A 21,068-nucleotide genomic window follows, 5' to 3' on the forward strand; every position below is an offset into this window, starting at 1 on the left:
GTCCCTTGTTCCCCATGTAATTTATGGCAGGTCTTTGCTTCCCCCGCTTGGCAGGAAGTCATTCTGGCACTGTTTCCTACTTTCTTGATTTTCTTCTCCCAAGTTTTGGATCCCATCTCCGATGTGAGAAATCCCAACATCCACGGCAGGGTTTCCAGCAGTCCTTAGGCATGTGTCTGTCCCCCTCCCAGCTGTGCTGTCTGTGATGTGAAAAGAGGAGCTCTGTGTGTCGGAAGCAGAAAGAATTGTCCGGATGAAGTGAAATTACCATAATGAGTCAGGCAAAAGAAGAATGCTGGTGTTGTAGGGAACGTCACGCGGGCCCTCCCCAGTCCAGCTTTGTGTGGGTTTGAGTGAGAACACATGAATTCAGAGTCCTTTGTACTATAAATACTACACATGTGACTGCAGAGGGCCCCGCCCTGCTGAGCTGTTTGTGTTGAGGGGTGTGACAAAGGAATGATCATCCTCACTGGGAAAGAACAGTCCCCTTTGGATTGGACTCTGTTACTTGATGTGTCGGTGCTCCCCACTCTCCTCCAGCACTGGTCACCTAACATCTTGTGAGTTTGTAGGCTGTGATGGGAAGACGGCAACTTCATCTCTGCCATACAAAATCAAAATGGTTTAGAACAATGCAGAAAAGAAAGAAGATTTCAACAGATAGTTCTGTTCTACATTTGGAGAGAAGCAGGATGCTGTATTCAGGTCACATGAGGATGATGAAGTGTTTTCCAATCCATTAGTGACTTAGGAGGATGACAAGCGACATCTGCTAGCAATGAACACTGTTTAATCAGCAGGATAACTTGCACCCAAGAGTCCTAAAGGAACTGGCTAAGGAGATCTCTGGCCAGCTAATGTTCATTTTGGGGGTAGCAGGGAAATTGCAGGAGACAGGAAGAGTACTAATGTGCCAATAGTCAAAAAGGGCAAGCAGGATGACCTGGGTAATTAGAGGCCAGTTAGCCTGGCATCAATCCTGGGCAGAATAATGGATCAGCTGATACAGGATTTAATCAATAAAGAATTAAAGGATAGGAATATAATTAATGCCAGTCAACAAGGTTTTATAGAAAACAGATCTTGTCAAACAACCCTGCTTTCATTGTTTGATGTGATTACAAGGTTGGTTGATAAAGGTAACTGTAGTTGTAATAGATTTAAGAGTTTTTTGTAAGGCCTTTGACTTAGTACCCACACGACATTCTGCTTAAAAAATGAGCACGATACAACATCAATAAAGGACACACGAAACAGATTAAGAACTGGCTAGCTGATAGGTCTCAAAAGTAGTTGTCAATGGGGAATCATCACATGGAGCTGTTTCTACTGGATTCCACAGGGACTGGTTCTAGGACTGATGCAGTTCAATGCTGTCATCAGTGACCTGGGAGAAAATCTAAAGTCGCTGTGTATAAAATCCGTGGATGGCAAAGCTTGGCAGAGAGGTAAATAAGGATGAGGACAGGACAGTCATACAGCGCAATCTGGATTGCCTGGCAAGCTGGGCCCATTCAGACCCATGTGTTTATTGTCAAATGCGAAGTTATACATCTAGGATCACAGGATGCAGGCCTGACCTGCGGGGGGGGTGCTGTATTCTGGGAAGCAACGACTCTGCACAGGATCTAGGGTCACAGTGGACAAAACTCAATATGAGGTCCCAGTGCAATGCTGTGTCAAAAAAGGGCTCAAAAAAGAACTAGATAAATTCATGGAGGGTAGGTCCACCAATGGCTATTAGCCAGGATGGGCAGGGGTGGGGTCCCAAGCCTCTGTTTGCCAGAAGCTGGGATTGGGTGACAGGGGAGGGATCACTTGATGATTCCCTGCTCTGGTCATTGCCTCTGGGGCCCCTGGCATTGGCCACTGTCGGCAGACAGGACGCTGGGCTAGGTGGACCTGTGCTCTGACCCAGTCTGGCTGTTCTTATGTGATCCTTGGATGCACGAACAGGGAATTCGTGAGCAGCAGGGAGGTGATTTTGTGTACGATATTGGTGAGACTAATACTAAAATCCTGCTTCGGGTTCTGGGCTCCATTTTATAAAGAATGTTGAAAAATAGGAGAGGGGACAAATGAGCCACAAGAATTATTTGAGGGCTGGCGAAAATGCCCGACAGCGAGAGACTTACAGCTGGATCTGTTTAGCTCCTCCAAGAGAAGGCTGAGAAGTGACTGGATTATTACAATGTATAAGTATCTTCAGGTACTAACGGGCTCTTTTCTCTGAGGGAAAGAGGCCTAACAAATTACACTGCAGTCCAAGAGGTGAGACCCGAGCGGATTCAGACGGGAAATGAGGCGTGCATGTCTGGGTGCCGTGTTGTTCACAGGGTATTAGAGACGAGGCGGGTGAGCTCATCTCTTTTATTGGACCCACTTCTGTTTTTGTGAGAGCAGCTTAAGAGTGGCGTGCAGCGTCTCTCTCACCGACAGAAGTGGGTCCAATAAAAGATCTGACCTCACCCACACGTCTCGCATACATTTCTGACAGGGAGTGGGATGAACCACTGGAGCAAGCTCCCAAGAGAAGTGGTGGATTTGCCATCGCTTAATGTCTTCCCAGCCAGCCTGGCTGCCTGTCCAGACAGTGCTGTTGCCAAACCCAAGTTACTGGGTCATACGGGGGTAACGGTGGAATTCTTTGGCCTGGGCTCTACAGGAGGTCAGACTAGATCAGCGGTTCTCAAAGTGTGGGGTCGGGACCCCATTTTAACGGGGTCGCCAGGGCCAGTTAGGCTTGCTGGGGCCTGGGGCTGAAGCCAAAGCCTGAGGACTTGAGCCTGGGGTGGCAGGGCTCTGCCCCCTCGCCCTGCCCCCCCCAACACACACACACACACTCCTCACACAGGAGCGGTGCTCGTGTTCTGCCCCCCGCCCCCCCCCGCACACCTCACACAGGAGCAGTGCTCGTGTTCTGCCCCCCCCGCCCCCCCCCCACCTCACACTGGAGCGGTGCTCATGTTCTGCCCCCCCCCCGCTCCCCCCACACACACCTCACACAGGAGAGGTGCTCAGGCTCTGCCCCCCCCCGCTCCCCTCCACCCCCACACACACCTCACACAGGAGTGGTGTTCGTGTTCTGCCCCCCCCCCCCCGCTTCCCCCCACACACACACCTCACATGGGAGCGGTGCTTGGACTCTGCCCCCCTGCCCCACACACACACACACCCCCCACCCAGGGCAGCGGTGCTCGGGCTCTGCCCCCCTCCCGCCCGGGGTCACGTAGTAATTTTTGTTGTCAGAAGGGGGTTGTGGTGCTCTGAAGTTTGAGACCTGCTGGACTAGATGATTGAATGGTCCCTTTTGGCCTTAAACTCTGACTGTCCCAGGCCTTGTATCTCTAGTGACACGTGACGGGGCCCCGTGAGCGGCTGGATCGTGTTTCTTCTGGACATTCTGTGCCGCCTTGTTCCGCCTAAGGCCCGAGGGCTGCGGTGGGAAGCCATTTTGGGGGGGGAAACCGTATTTTCTCTGTTCTTCCAGTGTGTTTCGCCCGGTGCATTTGACAGTGCTTTGGGGGAAACTCACCCCTGCGCAGAGGGGCTGGCGGGGGCCTGGTGGGGCTTTGCAGCAGCTCTCCACACAGCGCTGTCGCCTTCGGGTCCCCAGCGGGGAAGCAGAAGAGCGAATGACAATTTAAAAAAAAAAAAAGATTAAAGAGAGAGCCGGGGCCAGATGCCCAGCTGGAAAAAACAGGAGTCACCCCATCGCAGCCCCTGGGCCCCGTGTCTCTCTACAGCAGATGACGCTCTGGCCTCCTGGTCACAAGGGAGCTGTATGTAAAGCTGGAGCGGACAGGGACCCTCATGTCTCCTGTGCAGATCAGTATGTCAGATACACTCTAGGCAAGGAGAGTGAGTTCCTCGCAATGGGGCCAGCTAGCCCCTCGGTGGTTTCCACTGCAAGGCACCCTGTCAGCTCCTTGCTCCGTGTCTCTGTCAGTCAGAAAGACAGCTCCTCCGGTTCCCCCAGCGTTGCTTCTGAGCCGGCAGAAGAGTAAATGGGCTGGCCTCAGGGCCACCAGCCCCAGCTCGTGGCGGGACACGTCGGTGGCACACGAAGGACGTCAGGACCAAGCCACGCAGCCTGGCCCCGGGGATGAGGACGGGACAATCTCCACAGTCCTTGTCTCTCGGGTGAAAAGTGCCCGTGGCTGGTGCTGCTGGGCTGCGCTTTGGCTGGCCCTGGCTGTCACGGTGCGTCTCAGGCGAGGCCCTTCCGCAGCCCTGCCTTGCTGGGAAGTCGGACCGTGGCTGGCAGGGCTGCGCCGTCTGCAGGCGCTCGCTGGGGACAGAACGCGGGGTGAGGGGCAGGGCAGAGCCTGAGCTCATTCACAGCTCCCTTGGAGGGGGCAACGGGTGCTGTTCCCTTCTATGTGAGTGGGGAGTCTGCTAACTCCTCCGCTGTCAGGCTGCAGGATCTCCAGCCCTCCCTTTACCCCTCCGGTGCCAGGGGACGTGCTGCCGTGGGACGCTGGCATGTGGGGGACATGGTCAGGAGGGGCCTCGCAGGCCAACTCCAGACCTGTTCGTGTTTGCAGGTTTCCAGCCCCCGCGGTCTGTGCTGATGCCAGGAGGGTTTCAGCGTTACAGGCCTTCTCTCCTGGCCACTTGTATTGCCGGGTGGGGGTCCCCCCTGGCAGGCAGGTGAGGGGGCGTCTGTATGTTAGGGCGGAGGCACCTTGCTCGGCATTTTCCTAGGAAGCTGTTGGCTCCGTTCCCTAGTGGCAGACGTGGCGGCAGCCAGGAAGGATGAGCCCGTGGTTAAAGCACCAACCTAGGACTTGGGAGACCTGGATTCAGTTCCCCCAGACTTCCTGTGTGCCCTTGGGTCTCTGGGCGCCGTACCCAGGGGGATAACAGCGCAGCCCCTGGGGTGGGAGGATAAACCCATTACGGACGGTGAGGGGCTCGGGGACAACAAGGGTGGGGCCAGGTGAGTGCTCAGACAGGCGGGTAGCTTCAGGGCGCACAGTGCCCTTGGCAGCTCTCCTTTCAGGGCTTGGACCCAGATCCCAGGGCTCCCCCCCGCCCCCGGGTTCTGTGCTTCATCAGGGAAAAGCACCAGCAGCGCTCAGCCATCCATGTGGTGACCCAGCCAGGCCAGGATCTCCCAGCACACAGGCCCCTGACCTGCGTCCACCAGAGAAATCCTGAGAATCCAGCTGCCGTTCCGTTTATCATCCTACACTGGGGAAGAGCAGCCCGCAGCCAGCCCGCTGCCCGGGCTAGTCACGCCTGGGCTGTGGGGGACGACAAGTGCTGCTTCTCTGGCTAGCACGTGTCAGCACTAGGCCAGCGAAAGACAAGTGATGCAGTTTGACCCCAGGTCCCCGGGCAGGGTCTAGGCGGTGCCCGGTGAGGGGCAGCAGCCAACGCTCTCAGATGCGCTTGCAGCCCCTAGGCCCGAGCCAGCCGGTCTCCGCGCTACTGGCAGAAATGCCAGCAGGGGCCCAGCCCTCACGCTGCCATGGGAGAGCCCGACGCCGGGTGTAATCTGCCCACGGAGCAAGGAGCGAAAGGGCCCCTGGATGCGCTGGGCGCACCGATAACGATCACACTAATGGTGTGTGACACACGGGCCGGCCTGCCATGATCTCATCCCGGCTAATGAGGTCAGTGTCTGGCCAGAGTCCAGCACAATCATGGAAACTTCCCCCTCTGTGATTTATCACATCACAGAGCAACGTCTGCGTTTCTCCGCTGCGCACCCACGGGAGCCCGGCGGTAACGGGATCTGTCAAAGCGCGTTCCCCAGGAATGCCAAGGAGGGAGGGGGCTGGCTGATGAGGTGCAGCCGATACGGGGAGAGAGGGGTCTCCGTGGCAGTGAGCTGGGGCCTGAGACTCCAGCTTCTCACCCGAGGTTGCTAAGGTGATGGGGGGGTTCCCGGGAGAGCTGGCGGCTCCCCAAGTCTGACACTGGAGAACTTAATGTCCAATAAAGCAGCTCCGCAGGCATTTGAAATCTGGAAACTCGACTCAGTGGTTAACATTGGTCAGGAGAAAACAACGGAGAGGCCCTGCCAGGGCCGGGTTAATAATATTTCTGGGATAGTGTCAGGAAGCTCCCAGGAGATAGAAACCGTCTGAGTGGCAAACGCAGCCGATCTCGTTTCCAAAGGGGCCTAGAGAAATCTGGGGAACGTGACGAGCCCAGGCCTACGGGCGTGCCCAGCCCTTTACAGCCTGCGGGGGGGCAGCACGTCAGCAGCTCCTGCCGCGTGTCCCTGTGATGAAGTGGGACTGTTCTTAATGTTTCCTCTGAATAGTGTGGGGGTGCCTCAGTTTCCCCTAGGCAGTTCTTAAGTATCTAGGTGGTGGGGTAAGGGTGTATGATCATTGCAGAGCCCTAGAGGGCAGGAGTGTGCAGGGGTCTGGACACAGAGAATGGCCGACACCCTGTTTCCTGGCAAATGATGGCCTGGGCCCTTCCCCCCTGCAAGGTGAGAGCTAAAGGGTTGGAGAACAAAGGAATCCGGTGACCTGCTGGCCTGGGAAAGGGACAAAGCCCAGAGGAGGGGGGGCTGGAGGGAGTTTCAGTTTGGGGCTGGCTGGGGACATGGAGTGAAGTGCAGACGTGGTTGTCTGGCTCACTGCCCCCCAAAATGGACCCAGCTGAGGGGGCCTGTTCTCTGCACCTGCAAGTTCTGTTTTAGACCATGTTCCTGTCGTCTAATAAACCTCTGCTTTACTGGCTGGCTGAAAGTCACATCTGACTGCAGAGTTGGGAGGCAGGACCCTCTGGCTTCCCCAGGACCCCGCCTGAGCGGACTCGCTGTGGGAAGCGCACGGAGGGGCAGAGGAGGCTGAATGCTCTGAGGTCAGACCCAGGAAGGGGGAAGCTGTGTGAGCTGTGTGCCCTGCAGACAGGCTGCTCACAGAAAGGAGACTTCACCAGAGTCCTGCCTGGCTTCATGGGGAGCAGTTCCAGAGCATTGCCCATGGATGCTGGGAGAACTGGTGGCAGCGGTGGGATGTACTGCACCCCGTGGATGGCACTTCCTGCAGTAAGTGACTGGGGAGCAGTAAAACGAAGGGGGATTGATGAGGACCAGGCATGCTGAAGGCTCAGAGAGGAGCGGTTTCGGGGGGCAGTTAACCCCTAGGAGTGTGTGACCAGTGAGAAGGACTGAGCAGTAATGAGGTCCCCCTGGGGACTGCAATGAGCAGTCTCAGGGGCGGAGGAGTCTGCGGCTTGGCCCTGGGAGAGAGAAGGACTTTTGCAGTAATAGGGTTTCCCTGGGGATTGCAGCGAGCGGTCCAAGGGGCGGAGGAGTGGCAAAGAGGTGGTGACCTCGAGAAGGGCTGGCACACTAGGGGTTCTCCCTGGAAACCGTGGGGAGCTGAGAGCACACAGGCCTGTGAGTCCACAACAACTTGGGAAGAGCGGAGTGATGGCCTGTCACCGTCTCCTTAAGAAGGACATTGTAACCCTGTGCAGAAAGAGAGGGTTGAGCATTGGAAAGTTCACCAAAGCACAGTTCATCGTGCAGCTGGAGGAGGATGACCGCTCTAAGGGACAGATTCCTGACCCCAAATGGGGCTATAGCAGGATCTGGGAGCAGCTGGAGTGGGAGCCAGGCATCCCCAAGATTCCTGTCCCTGACCAAACGAGGGTCTTCACGATCGGGTTCCCCATCGGCGGATTGGAGACGGACGGGATTGGAGCTGAGTCTGAGAGAGCAAGAGGACCGTGGGAGACAGCGAGAGCCCAAGAAAGAGCTGCAGAAGCAGCAGCAGCATGAACTGGCGGTGGGGGAGCGGATAGACATAGGGGACCCCCCAGGGGTGAGTGGGGATAGACCCCGGGGGGCCAGTTCCGCAGGGAACCTCGAGACTAAATTGCTGCCCCTGGTTAAGGGGGCGGGGTGTGGATGCCACCTCACTGCCTTTGAGCAGGCTGGAGATTTGAACCAGGGGGACCCTGCGGAAAAGCCCGTGTCTAGCTCCCTTGCTGGGTCCCAAGGCCATAGACTCCGTCAGCCAGATGGGTGGGGAGGTGGACAGGCTCCCACTCCTGACCCCAACCTATATGTCTGTGTGGAGTTTCCTGGGGCCAGGCCCCTCGGACCCCCAGTGGGAGCAGAAGGGGATGGTCAATGGGGAGACATTCCTGGGGTGGCGAGATCCTGGGACAGAGAGAACTGGTGTCAGACCCTGGGTGGTGCAGCCTCAGATGCTGAGGGGCTGTGTGAGCTGGGTGAGGGTCCCAGGGACGAAGCCCCTCGCCTTCCCTATGGCCCAGATCCCTGTGCAGACCCAGGAGGGGTCGGGCTGGCTGGTTGTTGGGGTTCTCCAGGACACCAGCTGCGAGACCCCATTGTGCGGTGACTGTGTCTCTTTGGGACAGGATCCAGGCCCTGCTCCGGTAACTGCCGAAGGTTTGAATTTGAATCCAGGGAACCAATCGGTGGAGAGGGAAATGGTCAGTGAAAATGCAGGTGACCTGGCTGGCAGCAGGGAGGAGCAGCTAGGCTCAGGCTACCTGCCCGCCTGTATCCAGATCCCTGGGGCTGGGTGGGACAGAGAGATGATTCCCGTCCCCCTTGCACACCGGAGAGGGGGCTCACGCTGGCTCTGATGCCGTGAGGAAAGCAGCAAGCTCCCCGCCTGCCCCCACTGGGACAGCAAGGGCAGCGCTGAGCACAGTGGGAGCTGAGACCCCAGCTGAGTGGGGGGAGACACAGGCAGGGCAGGGGATCTGTGGGGAGTGGCAAGGTGCTGGGTAAGGAAAGTCTGGATGAGCCTAGGCAGCCTTGTGAGCTGATGGCTGTGTCCAGTCAGCAGGGTGGGAAGGCGAGGAGAGTGGAAGATGAGTGTCCCTGGACCTTACCTGTTAGCTGGGTGGAGAATTGGGACAGTGAAGGAAACGTGTCTGTGTCTGTCAGGGGTATTGACTTGCCTGTGGAGGGAGCTACCCTGGTCTCCAAGCAGTTGTCTGTGACCAGCCTTGTGTGCTGGGACCAGGGGAATGAGATCCCAAGCGGTGTGTCTGGTAAAGGAGAAAGTGTGTCCGGCTCTTCTTTGTCTGTGGAGCAGACAGAAGGGGCCTTTCAGCCTGTGACGGTTGAGGGTCGTGCAGTTGTCTCAGAGTTGGTTCTGGATTCAGCTAAAGCCCAGGAAGGGAAGGGTCCTAAGTTTGTGTCTGCTCAGGAGAATGGCCTTGTAACTAGGTCGCATCCAGTTAGTATCTACGTAAAATCCCAGAGCCCAGACAATTCTGGTGCTTGTATTTTGCCTGTTGCTAGTGTGTTGTTGGGAAAGGGTGCAGCAACTCTGTCTAATCAGGGTGAGATCCTAGCCAGGGCACAAGGAGAGCATGAAGGTGTGTGATTGTGTTACCTACTGAGGGAGTGGAAACCTATAGCAAGAAGGAAAAGATTCCTGAACTTGTGTGTGGCAAAGGGAAGGAGAATGCTTCTGACCTTTTATCTAGGGAGTCTGTCAGTTTGCCTGAAAGGGGATTGTGTAGGAATCCGCCGGATGGGCCAGAGGTAATTCTGGATGTAAGGGAGACCCAGAAAGAGTCTGTTGTTGCTCAGGAAAGTGTTCCTCTAGAGCAAGCCCTCGGTAAAGAGGATAAGAGCAGAATTTCTGTGAGGGGTGAATTGTTGCATAGAAAAGCCCTAGGGAAATCCTCATGGAGTCTTTGCAAGCAGTTTACTGCAACTGAAGGAGAGTGTGAAAGTGATTTAATCAAGAAAGTTTCAGTTCCTAACAGCCCGAAATTTTCTGTTGTGAATGGATCCACTGACTGTCCTGTTGAAAGATCCAGTGTGGATAGCTTTGAGAAGGTCTCAGATGAAGTGAAAGCTGTTAAGAAAGTTAAACAGTCCGAAAACCAAGTGGCTGTGTTTGGCCAGCTTGTTGGGGAGAAGACCCAATCCCAGTTTGACCCCCTGGGGTTTTGGGGTGGCCAAAGAGCACGGGCCTCATAAACCTTCCCACATGTGGCCTGTGAGTGCTATCGACCACCCCCGACCTAAGGGAGGGCGTGAAACTGGAAGGGCCTGGTGAAACTCCCACCAAGGAATGGGAGAGATGCTGGGGCATCCATGGGAAAATTGGTGGCTTTGAACTTCCCCAGGTCACTGTGACGAAGTGGGACTGTTCTTTATGTTTCCTCTGAATAGTGTGGGGGTGCCTCAGTTTCCCCTAGGCAGTTCTTAAGTATCTAGGTGGTGGGATAAGGGTGTATGATCATTGCAGAGCCCTAGAGGGCAGGTGTGTGCAGGAGTCTGGACACAGAGAATGGCCGACACCCTGTTTCCTGGCAACTGATGGCCTGGGCCCTTCCCCCCTGCAAGGTGAGAGCTAAAGGGTTGGAGAACAAAGGAATCAGGTGCCCTCCTGGCCCGGGACAGGGAGAAAGTGCAGAGGAGGAGAGGCTGGAGGGAGTTTCAGTTTGGGGCTCGCTGGGACATGGAGTGAAGGGCAGACGTGGTTGTCTGGCTCACTGCCCCGCAAAATGGACCCAGCTGAGGGGTCCTGTTCTCTGCACCTACGAACTCTGTGTTAGACCATGTTCCTGTCGTCTAATAAACCTTCTGTTTTACTGGCTGGCTGAGAGTCCCGTCTGACTGCGGAGTTGTGGGGCAGGACCCTCTGGCTTCCCCAGGACCCCCTCTGGGTGGACTCGCTGTGGGAAGCGCACGGAGGGGCAGAGGAGGCTGAATGCTCCGAGGTCAGACCCAGGAAGGTGGAAGCCAGGTGAGCTGTGTGCCCTGCAGACAGGCTGCTCCCAGAGAGGAGACTTCGCCAGAGTCCTGCCTGGCTTCATGGGGAGCAGTTCCAAAGCATTGCCCAGCGACTCCATGACAGCCCCACAGCTCAGCGTCTGGGAACCTTACACTGAGCTTGGGGCAAAGAGCAGACAGCGGCTCTGCCCCTAGGTGCTGTAGGAGTCCCTAGCCACGCCGGGACTGGCTGTGCCTCTCGTCGTGTGAGCCCAGCCAGCCCCAGAGCTCATGCTGGTCATGTGAAAAGAGCCCAGTGGGTGAGACTGGCTCCCCCAGGGACCTCCACTCAGCCCCACGCCCTTGGCGTAATCTCTGGGCACCGGAACCAGGCACTCTCCCCAGCGCACACCAGGTGTTTGGCCAGGGGCTGCAGCTGCCCCCGGCAGGTCCCCCGGCAGCAAGCCCCATGCCAGCTCTAGAGTGTGGGATGGCTGAAGGCACAGGGCCGGCCTGCCCGGGGCCTGGAGCTACTGACCCACCCAGCCAGGCCTTGGCTTGGACAATGTGCTGCTCCAAACAAGCCTGCGCCCCACCCAGCCCCCCACACATCACAGGGCTGCTGGACCCTGTTAATGCCCCCAGGCCCCATGGAACTGCTCCATGCCCCGGCCCGCTCAGCCCCAGAGCTTTCGGCTGCCTCCTCCCTTCCCGCTCCGGTCTGATGTCTGCCTAGCCTGGGGGGTGGGGGTCAGAGCACTGTAGAAATGGGGGGCTGGAAGGGCCCTTGAGAGGTCATCAAATCCAGCCCCCTCCCTCTATCCATAGAATCCATAGAATATTCAGGGTTGGAAGGGACCTCAGGAGGTCATCTAGTCCAACCCCCTGCTCAAAGCAGGACTGATCCCCAAATAAATCATCCCAGCCAGGGCTTTGTCAAGCCTGACCTTAAAAACTTCTAAGGAAGGAGATTCCACCACCTCCCTAGGGAACGCATTCCAGTGTTTCACCACCCTCCTAGTGAAAAAAGATTTTCCTAATATCCAACCTAAACCTCCCCCACTGCAACTTGAGACCATTACTCCTCGTTCTGTCATCTGCTACCACTGAGAACAGTCTAGATCCATCCTCTTTGGAACCCTCTTTCAGGTAGTTGAAAACAGGTATCAAATCCCCCCTCAGTCTTCTCTTCCGCAGACTAGACAATCACAGTTCCCTCAGTCTTTCCTCAAAAGTCATATGTTCCAGTCCCCTAATCATTTTTGTTGCCCTCCACTGGACTCTTTCCAATTTTTCCACATCCTTCTTGTAGTGTGGGGCCCAAAACTGGACACAGTACTTCAGATGAGGCCTCACCAACGTCGAATAGAGGGGAACGATCACGTCCCTCGATCTGCTGGCAATGCCCCTACTTATAAATCCCAAAATGCCATTGGCCTTCTTGGCAACAAGGGCACACTGTTGCCTCTTTGGCACTCCTGGTGAAGATGCCTTGACAGACCCAAACCTGGAACAAGCCTGGACAGGGGGCTGGCAAAACCTGGTCTTAAAAAGCCAGTGACAGGGACCCCACAGCCTCCCTGGAAGCCTGGTCCGGCGCTCAGGGCTCAGCTCCCCTTCGCGTTAAAACTGTTCTCCTCCCTGGCCACAGGTTCAGCCCGTTACTTCCTGTGGCCCCGAAGAGCAGCTGATCCCCCCCCCGCCCTGGCCCAGCTCCCCACTCCGGGGGCTTTTCTCCAGACGAAACGTGCCCAGGTTTTAACCTGGCCCCGCAGGCCGGGTTCTCTACCCCTTTGACCATGGGGGAGGGAGCCCTTCCGCCCGTCTCCCGGCCGGGACACACACACGGTTGCTGAAGGGTTTTATTGGCAGGGGAAGCATGGCAGGGATACAGGGGACGCGCAGTGCTGGGAGCTCTCCCGGGGGCAGCAGCAGAGCGGCCAGAGCGGTTAGCAGCTCCAGCCTGGGGGTCCACGCGGCTGGGGCCAGCAGGTGCCTCTCCTGCAGGCTGTCACGGGCCGGGCCAGCACCCCGCGAAGCCCAGACAACAAGGTCTCCTGCCCCTCGCCAAGCAGATGTAGGAGGTGCCCCTTCTCCAGGAGGGCCAGAGAGCAGCAGGACAGTTCCAGGTCTCCTCGGGGCACTAGGTGAGGCCCCTGGCAGTGTCCACAATTTCTCCCCAGGGCCTGGCCAGTGCCCATCTCTATGATAACGCCAGGCAGCCAGCTTCCTGCCAGGGGCCCCGGCCGGATCCATGGTGGGAAGTCACTTGCTGGGGCTCACCAGCACCCGACTGGCACCTTCAGCAGAGGGGCACCCCCTGGCGCCCCAGGGATTCCTGCTGGGAGAGGCTGGGCCGTGGGACTGCCGTGGCTGGGCGCTCCTGCAGAGCCAGCACCTCCCCGGGGAGCGTCGGGGGCTGGAGCAGATGAGCTGCCTGGAGCCCGTGCGCTTGCCCTGCCCGCCGCAGCCGCAATGCCTTGGCCACGGTGCCGCCCCGCTGGGACCCGGCGTTCGGCCCCGGGGCGCTGCTGGCTGAGGCTGGCTGTGTGCGGGCGGGGCAGGCAGGCGGGCAGGCTGGGTGCTGAGCCGCACCCCGCGCTGGGCTGATCTCGCTGCCCGTGGCTGCTCAGCCGGGCACAGGCCTAGGAGCAGCTCTTGGAGAGCGGGAGCTGCAGGCTGGGCCAAGAGGGGGTCTCAGGCCCTTCTCCCGGCTTGGGGGCTGGGTCGGACCCCCAGCAGGGGTTGCTCCGAGCGGCTTGCGGGGCGTCAGGGCTGGTTTCCCCCAGCCGAGGGGCTGCACGGTGGGGCGTGGGGGGCAGGAGGGGAAGCAGCCTTGTTCTAAGCAGCCTTGAGAGCCCCAGGACATGCGAAGGCTCCCGGCCGGAGCTGTAACAGCAGCCAGGACAGCGGGGCAGGGGCAGAGCGATACCCCGGCAGTGCCGTGGCCGGGGGGCGGGGGGCGAGAAAGCTTGGCGGAAGGCAGGAAGCTGCTGTCCATCGGGGCTCCATGGCAGCTCCAGCGTGGGACCCCCGCGCCTCACATCCCTGGGGAGACACAAGCCCGGGTGACCCGTCAGCGCCAGGCCCGGACCGCGGCTCTCAGCCCAGCCCAGCCCCAGGGGAGCTTTACGGCCCCTGCTGGTGGCCGCAGGACACGCGACCTGCTGCTCCCGCCACGGTCCTGTCACGTGGCACAGGCAGAGCCACGTCGCCCGCTCCTCCCGCAGCAGCCAGGTCGGCTGCGTCTCCCCCAGCACGCGCCCCCCTGGAGCTGGGCGATCCCCAGGATGGGGGGCACTGGCCGTGCCGTAACAGGGGCTGCAGCCTCTGCCCCGGCCGTGCTCAGAAACCCCTGGCTTCGGGCTCACGAGCGAGCGCAGGGCCTGGCCCCTCCCTGTGCCTGGCCAGAGGGTTCGCCCCCCCCCCCCCCCCCGCTTCTCCTGGTACCTTAAGATGCAACAGCCTCCTCCGAGTCGGTGTCATGGTCCACACCTGGAAACGATGGGAAACACGCAGGGTTAGCCCAGGCCCCGGGGGCCGTCCCGGAGCATGTGCCCCGAGCCCCCTGACCCGAGCCACGCGGGCCGGAAGCAGCAACCTGGGGCACTCGCTCAGCTGCAGGATCCCTCCCCTCTCCCCAGGGCTCCCCTGACGGGACCAGGGTCCCCCCTCCTTGCCCCTCCCCCTCTCCCCTGGGCTCCCCCGCCGGGGCCCAGCTGTCTCCTGCTCTCCTGGATGCTGGAGCAAACCTGCCCTGTGTGTTGTGCCCAGCCACCGCGCCCAGCCCCAGGGGAACCTGCCCGCAGCAGATCAGGGGCCACTTTTGCGGCCGACGGGTCCGGCAGCTCCTGGGCTGCTCGGTGCAGCACGGGCCACTTAGTGATTTGTTACTGAGTGTGCGGGGGGCGAGCGTCTGGCCGTGGGGCACGCTCTGCTCAGGGGCTCAGCCAGGCCGGGGCTGGCTCGCGGGAGGGGAGGCCTTTTGGGGCTCTTACTCTCTTGCGACTCGTTGGACTGGGCAGGCAGGTCCCCCGCAGGACCTGAAAGGAGGAAAAGAAAAGCAACACGTCAGAGCTGGCCTGGCCAGGCCTCGGGCCAAATCCCAAAGGCCTCCAGGTGCCCATGGCTGAACCCACCAGCCCAGCCCCAGCCTCCCCTGCTGGGAGGGAATCGGGGCGTGGGCTTGTGGGGGCCATCTGCCCTGCCAGCGCTGGCCATTGGGACAGCCCACCCAGTAGCCCACCCCCTGCCAGGGCCAGTGGCCAGCACCTGATGCTTCCCCATAATGCCCTTGGCCCATTGGACATTGCCAGGGCCAGGGGGCTCCGGGCCACCCCTGGCAGCCTTGCGCGGGGTGGGCGTGTTACCGCTTTGGGCGTCCCCAGCCAAGGGGTCCAGGTTAAAGGTCCCGCTGTTGAGGGCGTCGAGGCTGGCAGAGTCCCCGTCCAGGCCACCTGGGTGCGCGTCGTCAGTGAGCAACCGCTCGGCTCCCCCGAGGCTTACCAGGGTCACCCCTGTGAGGACGGAGAGGTGAGGGCAGTGCTCAGCGGGCAGGGGAATGGGGCAAAGCCAGAGGAAGCTCCCCGGGGAACGTCTCTCACGGTGGCGGGAGGGGATGGAGACGGGCAGTCACCCCCAAGGCTGGCAGCCTCCTGTCACCAGTGACACAGTCTCTGTGGAGCCCCGGGGCACAACACAGACCCACCCCACAGGGCACCCAGACCCGCAGCTTCTGCCCAGGGGGGACAGAGGTCGGGGCTGTGGGGCGGGAGTGAGAGGCACTGGCAGGGATGTGGGGAGCCCAGGGCTGGAAGGGCAGGGGGCTGCGGGTTGGGACTGAGGGGCACCGGAAGGGCTCGGGGGGAGGAGGGAAGCTGGGAGCCACAAGGGCAAAGCCTGCAGCAGGCTGGGCATTTTCCCCATTTCAGGGCTCATGGACGCTGTGGCCGGCAGGGTTCCCACCTCGGTTCCTTAGGGTGGACGTGTGAAGACAGATGAGCCCCTGATGTCCAGAGAGGCCAAGCCCAGAACCCCCCATTGCAGTCCCCCGCCCCCTGATGGGGGTAGGGGCTTGGCTTCAGTCACCACATTTGACCTTTTTGGTTTAAATTACTTGCCCAAGGCTGCGTCATGAACCAGTGGCAGAGCTGAAAAAAGAACCCTGGTGTCCTGACCCCCAGCCCCGCCCCTGGTCTAACCCCAGCCCCACTCCCCTTCTGGGGGTAGGAGTAGAACCCAGGAAGCCTGAGTCCAGTCCCCCTGCATCCTGCCCGGAGCTGGGAACAGAGCGCGGGTCTCTCTGCCCAGGAGCCTGAGCTCCAGCCTGCGTGCGCCCCTGGGGTCCCCAGGCCCTACCTCAGAGGGGTGCTGAGCTCACCTGCAATGGGGAGAGATGGGAGGGGTGAGGGGGGCCCTCTGCAGAGCCAGGGCCGTGGGCGGCTCCCTCTGCGCTGACCCTGCTGCCCACGAGGCCCCTGCAGCAGCTGGTGCTGGGTGTCCCCGTGTGGACGGGAGCTGGGCCTGGCATCTCAGTGGGGCAGACCCCAAAAGGGGCTCCGGGAGAGAGCCCCAGGGCAGGGGCTGGAGAGGCCTGTGGGGCAGGGTCTCAGCAGAAACATGTGCCCTGGGGCTGCAGGGCCCTTGGCCTTTCACTTGCCCTCCATCCCATTGCTGCCCCCAGAGGGGCCTCAAGGCTCCTTGCAGCTGGGGGGAGCCAGGGCTGTTCTCGGCTTCCTCTGGGGTTTCGGCCTGTCGCCCGCAGCCCCACAGGCCCTGGGGAAGGGCCCACCCACTCTGAGCCCTCAGGGGTCCGCTTGTAGCCTTGGGGCTAGTGAGATAAATGCCAAGGGGGCCCTGCTGGGCACCCCGGGGCTTTGTAGCTGGTGCCCCTGCTGTTAGCCCCTTGGACCAGCCCCGAGCAGGCCAGGGAGCCCGGGGCTCAGAGCTGGCCTGTACCAGCCCTGCGGCGCTGGGTCCGGAGCAGGGATCAGGAAGCCGGGCGAGGTCCCATTGCCAGGACAGGGCCCGGCTCCCAGCAGACCTGGGCTGAGCCGTGGGGGCACTGGAGGCTTGGGGGCTGGGCACAAGCACCCCAGGGCCCCCCTCGAAACAGCCCGGCCACCTCGTGCCCTCAAGCCTGGGGCGAGCCCTGCCCAGTTCCCACTCTCAGGGCCAGGCAAGGACCTCTCCTGCCAGCGGCATCCCCTGAGCCCCGGCCCAGCGGGGAGCCAGCCGGGGGGGCCTTTGCTTACTGTCTCCCAACACCTCCAGTTTGCCATGGCTGACAGGCTCTGGAAGAGTCAAGAAGGGAGCAAGGTCGGCGCCCGGCCCCCACCCACCCCAGCCCCACCCGCCCCAGGGCTGTAGAGGGGGAAACTGAGGCACAGAGGGGGCAGGAATGGGCCCCAGGGCAGAGAGTGAGCTGGGGCACTGCCAGGAGTTGGACCCAGGATCGCGTGCCAGCACTTCCTGGCTTGAGTGCCAGAGCCCAGTGCCATCTGGTGCCCTGCCCTGGAGGGTTCCCAGTACAGCCCCTTGGCACCCATGCCCAGCCAGCCCACTACCATTCATCCCGCCCCCTGCCCCCAGCTGCCGGCAGCCTCTACAGTACCCTCCATGCCCCAGAGCCGGCAGCGGTGCCCCGCGTTCCCCACCCCGCCGTACCTGGTTCCTGGCCATCGGCAGGGGGCGTTGTGTCTGGAGAGCTGGTGGGCTCTTCGGGGCCCGTGGGGAGGAGAGGGGGGGTGGCGGGAGACACAGAGACGTCACTGAAACCTCCTTTGTGCATGGAGGGAAATCCAGGGAGCTGCAGCCGGACCCCAAGACTGCCCCTGCCCCTGCCCCTGGCCCTCCCCTCCAGACTGTCAGAAGTGCCAGGGACACAGACCCGGCAGGGATGGGTGAGCCCTAAGGAAACGCCAGGGGCTGCAGGCAGCAGGGTGGTGGGGGGGCTCAGTAGGGGTACTCTCCCCTCTCAGTGCTGACCTGTGGGGGGCGCCAGGGGCTGCAGGCAGCAGGGTGGTGGGGGGGCTCAGTAGGGGCACTCTCCCCTCTCAGTGCTGACCTGTGGGGGGCGCAAGGGGGTGCTGTGCAGCAGGGCAGGGGCTCAGCGCTCCCCGTGCCCTCGGGGCTGGCTCGGAAGCATGGTGCCGGGCACGGTGCCGCGGGAGGTGCTCACGGAGAAGTGCCGTCACGCAGACAGGGTCGTGAGCGCTAAGGGCCCCTGGCCTGTCCCCGAAGGGGGGGGGGGCTAGTCTCTGGGGAGGACGATGCCACCCTGGCCCCTGCGGGCAGGGTCCTCGGCACTGCGGTGTGGGCACCGCCCGGCTGCCCTGTCCCGCTGCACGGGGCTCGTGGTGCATGAGGGGTCCCTGCAGGGAGGGTTGTGGGCGCCCTCAGGACACGGGGCGCTAGAGAGCTGGGGGATGGGGCGGGCGCTGGCCCCAGAGCCCCACCGGGGCCTTCCCCAGCCCAGGCTGGACGGCTGCAGCTGGGCCCAATGTGTTACAGCGGGGGCCCTCAGCACCCCCCTCCCCACTTACCATCAGCAGCCACAATGGCCAGGAGCAGCACCACGGCCCCAGCGACAGCCAGCACCCTGCAATGGGAGAACGGGGTCACCCCCTTAGACGGGCCTCCTCCCCCACCCGCAGGTGCCAGGCAGGGGAAGGGGGCAGAGACCTGTGGGAGCAGGAGGGGAGCGTCCCGCCTGGGCAGGGATAACCTGCAAACCCTGGAACTTAGTAAGGAATCAGCATTTTAAATAGTGCAGCGCCCCCCACCCCGCACCCTCCGCCAGCTCCTCGGCACCCTCCCCCCACAGTGCTCCCCTCCCCCTGCAATGCCAGCTCCTCAGCCCCCCTCCCCACAGCCAATCGGTCACCTCCACCAGCCAAAAAATTCCCCCTCCTCCCCCCAACCAGTCACACACACCCCTGTTTGGCCACCCCAGGTCCCAGCACTTTACACTCTGGCAGGTGCAGGGTCCTGCTGCCATCATCCCCCCTCCTCCATGCTGCCCCCCATTCCGGGCACTCCTACAAGACCACATGGAAAATCTGTGGACCCCAGCCTGTCCTGGAGCCCATTCCCTGCTCCCTGCACCCTGCCCTTGCCCCGAGTTGGCCCCTCTGGCTGCTGTCGGCGCAAGACCCTTCTCCTCTGCAGCTCCTGCTCACCGAGCCGTGTGCGTCTCCCCAGTGAGGCGAGCACGGAGCCCAGAGCTGCCAGGCTCGAGGCCTGGCCCCTGCTGCTCCCACGCCGCCCCAGGGCAGAAGGCTGGTGCTTCTCCCGTGTGGCTGGCACTCAGAGGCTGTTCTGATGCCAGAGCGCCCCGAGGCTCGCTGGGCTGCCCGCCGCCCCCATTAGCTCCTCAACCCGCTCAGGGCGGAGGCTGGCAGTGACCATGGGAGACTCCATCATGCCTGCCCCAGCAATGTGCCAGCTGGGCAGGGGATTGGGTCCCAGGGCAGAGGAAGTGGGGAGGCCAAGGAGTCTGCCCCAGGAGGCTGGCCAGACACCGACTGCCCAGCCTGCTCCAGGGCACCCCAAGCCCAGCCAGACCCCTGCTCTAGACTAGAGTCTGCCCGTGGGTCAAGAAGGGGGCAGAGGCTGTAGGGCCCCAGCCGAGGGCTGAGATGGGAGGGCCCTGGAGCCGCCAGCTGCAGGGCCTACCCTGCCCTGGGACAGGCCTGTAAAGCGAGGAGCTTCAGGGAGTCGGGGAAACATCAAGGCCTGGGGCTGGGACACGACAGGACCCTGCCCCAACTTCTGGCAGACAGGCTGGCTGGTGGCTCCCCTCCGTCTCCAGACCCCAGGGCTTGATGCCCTGCAGCTCCGCGGGTGCCTGCCCGTGAGCCACCGGTCGGCGCCCCTGCAGCACTCCGCCTCCAGCACCCCGATGCCTCCGCAGGTCCCAGCTGGGTGAAGGGAGGCATCTCCTGGTGGGAACGACCACTCCTCCAGCCCCCACCCGGACCCTGCTCACAGACCCACTCCAAGGCCTGGCAAACTGAGCCTCAGCAGCAGGGAGTTCCACAGGCAAATCTATGCTGCGGGGACCGGGATTTCCTCATGGCCGTTCTCTGCCCGCTGCCCTCTCAGCTCCCCGAGCAGCCCCTTGTTCCCGAGCTGCACCGTGAGACCCTCTCGCCTCACACTGCTGCCGGAACAAGGGGGCAAACTCTCCCCTCCCTGCAGCCGCTGACCAGCCTGGGAGGCTGGCTGCCCCTCCAAGGCAGCAATTCTTTTGGGAGCTGGAAATGGGCAAAAGCTGGTGATAAGCTCTGGCCACGAGGGGAGCCTAGTGTGTCCTGGCCAACCTGCTGGGTGTGTGTGTTGGGGGGAGTGTCTGATCCGCCCCCCGGGGCTGGTGTCAGGGGAGTCCAAGATGGCAGGCATGCCAGGGTGAAGCGGTGTCGCTGTCCAGGGGGCGATTACCGGTGAGACGTGCCCAGCAGTTTGTCCCCAGGCAGAGCCCCGGGGCACCCCCTGCACTGCCTCCCAGCTCTCCACGGCCCTGGCGCAGCGAAGGAAGGGGCCACTCACCTGCAAAGCGGCTGCATGTTTCCCCACGGCGTGGCGGTGGGCTGGTGAGGGACCCTTGGGGATCACAGGAGGATCTGCAGGAGCCTCGGACACCAACACCCACCGACCTGCATGGAAGGCGACAGACGGGCCATTATAAGGGCCTGGCGCTGGGAGGAGCCAGCTGGCTGCCGGCCAGCCAATCCCCGCATCGCGGTCTTACATTGCAGCTCCTGGAGGCGGGCAGGGGGGGCTGGGGCATCACCTGAGCTGCTGCTTTGCCCCTGCCCCGGCCCGCCTGTGCTCAGGGTTGCAGGGATGGGCAGGACCTGGCAGAGGGCACCGGACTGCACAGAGGGCTCCCTGCCCCGTCCCCCTGGCTCTGAGACTCCCGGCGAGCTGCTCTCCTGCCTGGCCTGGCACAGCGCGCCCTGCCCCGGTGCTGCGGGGGGGGGGCCTCAGCGGGGTGCCAGACACCGCCAGGGCATCCCTGCAGGCACGGCGGGGTTAAAGAAGGGGGTGTGGGGCTCAGCACGACGACTCAGCCAGCTGGCCTCAGAACAGGGGCCCAGCCAGTGCGCAGAGCCGGTGCCCCTGTCCGGCGGGCACCACAGACCTTTCTGCCGGGCTCCTTTTCCCTGGATGGGCCGGGGGGGTCGGGGGGTTCAGGTTTCCCAGGGTGCAGTGGGCTATTCCGTTGTATGCTAAGGGGCTGGGGGGGGGGGCGTGGGATGAAAAATCCTGGAGCACCTCCCTGTGGGAGCAGGCGTGGGGCACTGGTGCACAAGGCAGGCGGAGGCCCCCCCCGCCCCGCCCCCCCAGCTGAGGTGACAGACCATTCGTGGCTCCCTGA

General features: G+C 61.6%; 1 protein-coding gene across 2 annotated transcripts; it reads right to left on the bottom strand.

Moving 5' to 3' along the window:
* Positions 1 to 12,531: 12,531 nt before the first annotated feature.
* Positions 12,532 to 20,343, bottom strand: LOC311515312 (uncharacterized protein). Of its 2 annotated transcripts, none has more exons than XM_084618305.1 (7): positions 20,237 to 20,343; positions 18,232 to 18,287; positions 17,354 to 17,404; positions 15,058 to 15,204; positions 14,686 to 14,730; positions 14,138 to 14,182; positions 12,532 to 13,735 (listed from the first exon to the last, which is right to left on the bottom strand). In XM_084618305.1, the coding sequence occupies exons 1-6, from the start codon at positions 20,251 to 20,253 to the stop codon at positions 14,139 to 14,141; spliced, it is 360 nt and encodes a 119-aa protein (XP_084474431.1). In that variant the 5' UTR covers positions 20,254 to 20,343; the 3' UTR covers positions 12,532 to 13,735; position 14,138. The 2 variants fall into 2 exon arrangements, with proteins under 2 accessions (XP_084474431.1, XP_084474430.1); XM_084618304.1 differs by having other exon boundaries at positions 17,354 to 17,412; positions 18,231 to 18,287.
* Positions 20,344 to 21,068: the final 725 nt, after the last annotated feature.

This window comes from Lepidochelys olivacea (assembly GCF_965140295.1).
Source record: "Lepidochelys olivacea isolate rLepOli2 genome assembly, chromosome: 2".
Lineage (NCBI taxonomy): Eukaryota > Metazoa > Chordata > Testudines > Cheloniidae > Lepidochelys > Lepidochelys olivacea.

Excerpts from the sequence above, each read along its gene's own strand:
- LOC311515312 (XM_084618304.1), bottom strand. Across the intron at positions 17,413-18,230 it reads GCCATTGTGGCTGCTGATGG|CCCCGAAGAGCCCACCAGCT; the intron begins TAAGTGGGGAGG and ends CCTCCCCACGGG. Across the intron at positions 15,205-17,353 it reads TGCCGATGGCCAGGAACCAG|GGGTGACCCTGGTAAGCCTC; the intron begins GTACGGCGGGGT and ends CCGTCCTCACAG.